Source organism: Chanodichthys erythropterus, chromosome 13, assembly GCF_024489055.1.
Source record: "Chanodichthys erythropterus isolate Z2021 chromosome 13, ASM2448905v1, whole genome shotgun sequence".
Lineage (NCBI taxonomy): Eukaryota > Metazoa > Chordata > Actinopteri > Cypriniformes > Xenocyprididae > Chanodichthys > Chanodichthys erythropterus.
In genome coordinates, this window is record NC_090233.1 from 4,333,766 (window position 1) to 4,342,023 (window position 8,258).

Genomic DNA, 8,258 nt, shown 5'->3' on the forward strand with positions numbered 1-8,258 from the left:
TTTTCCCATTGTAATTCATTGATATGGCCTTACTACACAACCAAATCATCACCAGCATGGTACATACCACAGTATAAATATGCAAAGTCTAACAACAACAAAAAAACAGTCAGGGTCAGAGTCAGAGTCAGCACAAAAGGGTGTTGAGCAACCAGTGCACACTTCTCTAAAACAAAACAGACGTTTTTGCCAAGCCTTTCACTTTCCCTGTATCCTCAGGCTTAGTGTTTATCAACAGAATCCGTCTCAAACAGCGCCATCACTTCACTAAATCGAATACAGATACAGATTTATGAAGAACAGACACCATAGTTTACATTAGATGCATTACAAAATGGTTTGGTATTACCGCAGTTTGGTATTACCACAGCAAAGTTTCCACATAGGTGTTAACAGGCTATTTGCTGGTATAACAGTAAACAGTACCCTTATAATAGCACCAATCAAACAACTTGGTCAGCTTTACTGCTATTATACAATCAGCAGCTTCAAATTCAACACCATTTCAGTTTTCTAAATACATTTTGTTTTCATAAGTTTATATTCTAGAACAAACCCCTACTGTAAAACCTATTTGCACAATTGTGAATTTGCTAAACAAGTGTTTGAGTTTTAGGGGTTAAGATTATTTTGACTTAGCCATAAAGTAGACTAAATGCAAAACCTGCAATATTGATGTAACCTACATCAAAAGTATACAATCAGTCAATAACATTAATACATTAACTGCCAATATCCAAAGCTATATGAAGTTTATTTTTGAGAATTTCTTACCCTACACCCATCAGAAGCAGCCCACGCTGGTGACGTATAATTCCTTCTCAATGCCATTGGAGTTCCATTAAAAGGTTCCCCCAAAAGCCAATGCTATCTCTCTCATCAACACTGGACCAAGCGAAACCAATAAATCAAAAGCAAACAGACAAGCATACTGAGGATGACATCACCCATAATGGACAGAGGAGAAACCCTAAACAGATTAAGGGCAAATCCTCTTAGCAAGTAAGCCATTCACCAACACTCTACATCCTCTACAGGTCCAAGAAACCCTGTTAAAATAAATGGATGGTTATTTTTAACCCTGGAAATGAATTTTCACTTGTAAAGTCCTATCAAGAGATCTTTGACAGATAATTCAGACTGATTAAATCATAACAGCGCTGATAATTCCGAGAACAGTGTATGAGGTCATAAATGATTCACTGGTCAAAATACGACTAGAAAAGATTAAAAAGGTATGAAATTTTGAAACACAGATTACAACAATAATCAAAAGGAAAGATATAATTCTTTTAGGCTTGCTAATGTAATATCATTTTGAGGATTAAGTCATTCCTGCATGGTGGCATTAGTGCAGAACTGCCAGTGTTTCGGAGGCTTTGTTCACACTTTAGTATAAACAGTTTATATTTGATTGTAAACTTTGACTGTTTTGCAAGTGATAAAATCAATCGATTTATTCACACAGCGCAACTAAAATATTGCTAAAGCAATGGCATAAGCATCAGCATAATGATTTCTCATGCATAATCAAAACTGCTCGTTCACACATTCACTATATAGTGAATGTTACATACAGGGATTTGCTATTTGAGGAAAGAGGGGGTAAAAAAAATGAGAGAACCTCTCAAAGAGGTGAAAGGAATAAAATTAAGTCTATTCTGACACTTTTTTGCATTGACTATTTTCAGAACAATTAAAGGTGCAATGTGTAAAATTGGGAGGATCTATTGACAGCAATGCAATATAATATACATAACTGTGTTTTGAGTGGTATATTAAGACCTTACTTAATGAACTGTTATAATTTTATTACCTTAGAATGAGCCATTTCTATCTACATAAACCGTGGGTCCCGTTACATGTTAAGTCACCATTACTGTGCGTTCACACCGCCGCTGGCGAGAGCGTCAAAATTTGCTTTGGCCGCCCTGCCAACAACGCTGTACTGTGCATTCAAACCGCCGCCGGCAGGAGAGTCAAAGTTAATGACAAGTTGTGGCAACCAATCGGAATCCTCTCAAGTGAGGACCTCTACATTCTGATTGGTTGCTGCTGAACCGCGTCATAGCTCATTACCATAAAGTTGACCTGACTTCAACTCTCCTCGACGTTCTCGCCACCGGCTCACATTGTAAATGAATGACTTCCTGCCACTTTGACGCTCTCGCCGGCGGCAGTGTGAATGCACGGTTATGCGCCGGCAAGTTTCTACAGTAGACCTAAACGGACAAACTGTTCTACAGAGTGTGTTTCATAACTATGTTGTTCTTCAAAATTTGTTTGTGTTTTTAGACAGCTTGCATCGTCACTACGTTGAATACGCATGAAGTAGTATTAGCAAGTAGTAGCAGTAGTAGTCGTATGGTTTTTTAGAAGCAGAGACCATTCTTTGTTAGAAGTAAGAAGAAACCTCATTGCTTCAGGGGCTACTCTCTGCTGTCTCAGACGACGACATCTTGGTCTTGCGTCAGCAAGACGGCCCCCATAGCTTCTCTGAAAGGGAGGGGTGAGTGCCATTGGTTGCAGTTTGCAACCTCACCGCTAGATGCTGCTAAAATTTACACATTAGCCTTGTCCAAATACCCCACACTTAACCACTTGTCTACTTACATGACGTATTTCCTGTATTTGGCTCAAGTGTTCGAGTGGGCGTGAAGTCCGCAAATGTGTGTAGAACTTTTGATTGATTGAAATTTTGATTTTTTTTTTAATTATTATTTTCAGTACTTTGCATTTTAAAATACACTTCTAAATGTCTGTTCAGTGGTCGCTATGTAACTAACAGAAGAGACTATTTTAAAAGTTGTGGTGCTTCAAGCGATAAACAGCAGTTGCAAATGTTGTACAAAATACACATGGCCTACTCATCTTTGCATCAATAAAATGCGCAACTCTTTATATTTTACTACCAAATTATATGTAATATACAATTAATTTAACTTACAGTCGAATGTTTTCCTTGATTTCAGGGCATGCGAGTTCCCGAACATAATGCACGCTTTACTTGAATTACCGCTCAGAAGCGGTATTCAAGATAATGTGGGTTTAGTGTGCATTAAGGGCACTGCACTTGGGCATTTTTAAGACATGGGACAGTCTTGTGCACTTCCTGTTGCGTGCACAAGCTCTCAAGTGGCCGAGACCGCAAGTGTGGGTATTTCGACAAGGAAAATGCATCTTTAAGCTAATTTTACCCCAATAAACTGTATTTTTATAAGTAAAATTTGCATTACATAATTGTAACATTACAAGTGACAAAAAAAAAAAAAAAAGTTCAGGAATCTCAGATCATTTTATTGACTCAGATCTTTAAGAATCGTTCAGCAATATGAATGAGGTAATTTCATTAATTTCGTTCACTTCAGCAGAACATAATTGAAATGTTAATAGACTAATTCTTCACCACATCAACTTATGAAAACGCTGATCTCATTTAGAATAAGAAATACTATAATGCAGCCAAATTGTGAGAAACAAATAATTCATTGCTTAGGGTCTTTCAACTATGCTGTGTTAGTTCACCTCACCTCCCAATCCGAGTCGTTCGTTCTTTTGTGAGGTCATATCCCCAAAGGCTGAAGCTATGCAGTGTGTACCCGAAACCAAAATGAGTAGTTTCCCCCTTGAGTCTTCGGGTCTGAGTCGTTTGACAGAAATCATGACAGAAATTCACAAATGTATAAACTGTAAGAAGTTTGAGACCAGAAATGAATCACGTAACTGTTTAAAAAAAAAAAAAAAACGATGCACTTGTTTGTAAAGACGGTTGGGTATTATTAACTAATGTCTGTATCAGATACGAATGAACGTTTTAGACCTAAAGAATCAAGAGATTAACTAATCATTTCTGTTTCCTGAACCTATGGGAAATGAACGAATCACTCGCTGAGACAACTCGTTGTTCCCAAGTCATGTTAAAGATTCGTTCAAAAAGAATGATTCGTTCCTGATCGACCTATCACTAGATGGCTGAGACATTACAAAAAGGTCAGAGGAATATCACTGGAAAAAGAAGGGTTATGATCAGGCAAGAGCTTTAGGACCCGGGTTAATTTTAGTTTAGCTTTCCAGTGCCGGAGAGACCCAAGCATGAAGGCCAGAATATGGATGCCAAGGTTGCGTTGTTTCTGCTCAATATGCAAGTAACACTGGCTTTGCTATGAAGCAATGAAGGGAAGGGGTGTGTTTTTTGGGGTTGATTTCAAATATCAACAGTGTTTCTCAGAAATCTCTTACTGCACCTTTAAGACTGGAAAGGAGAACGTTTTTTAACATTCAGAGTAGTGCTGTCAAATGATTAATCACATCCAAAATAAAAGTTTGTTAACATAATATGTTTGTGTACTGTGTATAATTAAAAAAAAAAAAAAAATATATATATATATATATATATATATATACATATACACACACACATGCATGTATACTATTTAAGAACAAAATGTTATATTTATATAGAAAATATTTATATATAATATAAATTATATATACACAGTACACACATGCAAATATTTCTTAAATATACATGTATGCATGTGTATTTACATATACACAATAAGTATACACAGTTCACATATATAATGTAAAAACAAACTTTTATTTTGAATGCAATAAATCATGATTAATCATTTGACAGCCCTAATTCAGAGCCACTCTTTTTCATTTTGTAAAAGTAATTTTGTTTATTATTATTATTATTATTATTATTATTATTTATTTTAGTAAACTAAAGTTAATTTACTGTGTTTATCCAACTGATTTGTCAAATGTAAAAACTTGTGAGAGGAAGTAAAAGGTTTTTTTTTTAACAGTGTGGCAAAAACCAAAACCCTGACAACTACACCAGTCACAGAAACTGTCTGCCACACCTTTAAGCATCAAAGACACGTTCAGGACAGTGTCACAGTGTTACTGTCTTTGCATTCACAGGCTTTTCTTTTCTGGGGCAGTATTCATGAGGGAAGGGTGAAAAGGGAAAGAGGCTATTTAAGAGACCTGAAACAGGGTTGATGAGTGAAAGCGTTCAGGTTTGGGGTCGCACTACCTTAAGTGCGCAACACAGCTTTGCTATGCCCACATGGCTGAGACAGACCACCACCACAACACTGTTCACAATAGTAAATATTACAATGAACTGTCAAATTTGAGAAGTAGGTAATTTTGTGCAGCAACTGATATTCCATGAAGAACAGTAAAGAATTGATTTCTCATGCTAAAAGTGAAGGTGTCATTATTCTATACAAATGTATCAAATCTGTTTCTTCTGTGTACCCAGATGGATACTGTCAAATCAGTAAAAATTAAAATAAACATTGAAGATCCAAACCTTTTGAGGGCGTTTTACATTAAATGAGATGCTCGAGATTCAATCATACATTCGGTTTTTAGACATCTGTATGCATGCAAAATCTGCTGTTTGTGCATGAACATACTTTTAGGATGAAATGAAGTTTCTCATGAAAACCCAGAACATTTTTTTTTTTTTTTTTTTACAAATTTAAAAAATTGTTATTTAAATTGTTACTCTAGGTACTTTAAAAGAAGTCCACAATGTCCATGTCTAAGGAAACACAAAGTACATTATTGATAGTATCATAATGTATTTTTGTAGAAAATATTTTTTTCCTCCTTTAAAAAAAGTATATCAATAATCCAGATACTTAAATCACATCCTAAGTTCTGCTGGCTACAACATGATAGTACATGCAGATCTGGCCCTTTAATGATTATTCACATGAAGGTTGTATAAATATGCAGTAGTTGGAATCTCTATGTAAACAAATAGGAGTGGGGGAAGGTAAGCCGCACTGTTTCTCAGAAGACCGTCTTGTGCACGTTAAGTCTACTAACACTGTGGCAAAAGGGTAGATGTGTCTCTCTGACCTCTCGCTCCCAATCACTTGACCTGGCTGTAAGTAAATATTGGATGACATAGCTCTGAGAGTGACAAGAATCTCAGGTATCTGATTGGTGTGACAAAGCCATCTAATCCTCAAGCCAATTAGACGTCACTCCCAGTGAAATGGGTCTGACATAATGCTGGATAAACCAGTCAGAAAGAGTGTGACAATGACTAACCTACTTTTCAAGTTAGACTATCCCTTTTGATTTTAAGAACCTATTATATGAAACATACAAAAGAAGCTTTTGCTTTTTATGCCATGTATGAACCAAACACCACATATACAGCTGAATGAAACTGCATGTGAGGACATTTGTGTAAATGAGCACCTACAAATTACAGCTGAATGTTAGAAACTACCTCAAAGAGTCTGCAAGCACTGAGACATACAATATGAATGCCTCTAGAATAATATTTTATTTCCATAATGTGGCACATTGCCATATGAAACATGATAATAAAGAAAACAGTTTAGGCTGAGACTTTTATCCATCAGGAATTAATTGTGAAAAGTGACAGGATGATATTATTATTATTTGTAATAATAATTATTATTACAGGAAATATTATCTGTAAATCTATGTTTGATTAAATATACAATTCTTTGGGTGGTCTATTAATGAACAAACTGAATTGTTGAAAAAAAAAAAAAAACTAAAATTGTCACACTGCTGTGAGGTTTTGCAAATTTGTACATATTAAAACGTAGGCTACTTTGTCACCCATGCATGCAATATAGAAACTTTATCTTTGTAGATAAAGTATCTCAGCATGTTCTGACGAAAGAGGGGAAGTCTATACACTTGTATTATCGCCCAAACAGACTCCAAAACTAACTTAAACCCGTTCTACTTAGAGAAAAAATATGGGAAATATTTCCCAACGTGTCAACAGCAGCATTGCGGAGCGTTTTCGCTCAAACAAACACACCTGCAGTCGCGCGCTTATAGCTGTGATCAAGCATACACAAACTGAATGTCTCATGAGTGTTTAGTAGTGCTATTCTAATCAATGTACATTACCATTTCGTCCTCGTCCCCGTCCCCTTCATTTTCTCCTTCATCTTGTTCATCCCCATTTCTTGCTTTTATGTCGTCGCTGCATTCATCAGAATCATTTCCTTTCACTTTTCCGTCTAGACCCACACAATCTGAGGAGTGACATTTAAATTCCTCAAATTGTAATTCGGGTTCATACGGCTCGGTTCGCGTCTCGCCTTCTGACAGCGTGTCGGAGCCTGATGAATTGTCTCCGCCGCCACCTCCAAATGTTTCTGACTGCTCACTCTCCATTGCCCTAAAACATCTCGTTAATTGTCTTAAACTAATGACATGCTGAAAAACAACTTATCTGAGCTCCAGCTAAGCGCCCGAGAGAACTTCCCTCACTGTGGTGCTGTAATTTTAACTGACATTAGTGTTAATCAGCCATTGAAAGTGAAGTTTGTAGTGCAGCACTGTAGCGCGTCCTGCTCAACTCATCGCTGCAGTGTCTTTAACTGAAGTCTGCGCTCATTGGCTAAGCAAGCCCCGCCTATCAGCCAATGAGGAAAGAGCGCGCTGGTCAAGTCCTTTTAAATCAGTGGCGCACTGCTGACCTTTGAGCTCTCAGAAAAAGGTTTGTCCAACATATGTCATTTACAGCGTCAGCGAGAACTTTTTATGAAAAAAGTGAAACTGTCACAGGCTACATCCGTTATCACATTGGAAGAAGAGGCGTGTCGACATGAAACTAATTACTTTCATAATTTTAAATTTAAATTTAAAATGTAATATGTAATTTTTGTACATATTTTACATATGTAATATGTAAATGTATTTTTTAGTTTTTCTCAATCGCTTTAGCTCATTATTATTAAAAAAAAAGAAAGAAAAGAAAAAGGGGGAAAAAAAAACATTTTTAACATTATCTAAATTATCTGTACTCAAATGTTTGGTTGGTCAACCTTGGAAATATATAATCTTTTTTAACACTGAGTGCTTACTATTATATACAATTAATATACTGAATGCTACTGTAAAAAAAAAAATCAAAAGTTGAGAAAACTTAAAAGTTTAAGACAACAAACTTCAGCAGATTTTTCAGTTTTCTCAACTTGTTTTTCTAGAAGATTTTTGAGTCACACTGAGCTTTTAGATACAGATTTCAATGGTAGGTAAAACTTTTGAAAAGTCAATAGTACAAAAAGAATGTTTAGAAGTTGTAAAGAGTGGCAACTTTACTCATAATTAACTCATCAGTTTTGATCAGCAAGCTATGTGCATTCAGTTATTGTGTAAATTGTATACAGTTGTATTAACTCTCTTGCACATATGCCACATGCAGTTTTTTGTTTGTTTGTTTGTTTTTTGTT

At 35.9% G+C, this 8,258-nt stretch overlaps 1 protein-coding gene across 3 annotated transcripts in view; it reads right to left on the reverse strand.

Annotated features, from left to right (window-relative positions):
• Positions 1 to 7,379, reverse strand: part of mast4 (microtubule associated serine/threonine kinase family member 4) — a 142,159-nt gene extending 134,780 nt beyond the window's left edge. For all 3 annotated transcript variants that reach the window (XM_067407846.1, XM_067407845.1, XM_067407844.1), the window contains exon 1: positions 6,928 to 7,379. In XM_067407846.1, coding sequence (XP_067263947.1) covers positions 6,928 to 7,197 — 270 coding nt within the window. In that variant the 5' untranslated portion in view covers positions 7,198 to 7,379. The remainder of the gene's footprint in view (positions 1 to 6,927) is intronic.
• Between the last annotated feature and the right edge of the window lie 879 nt (positions 7,380 to 8,258).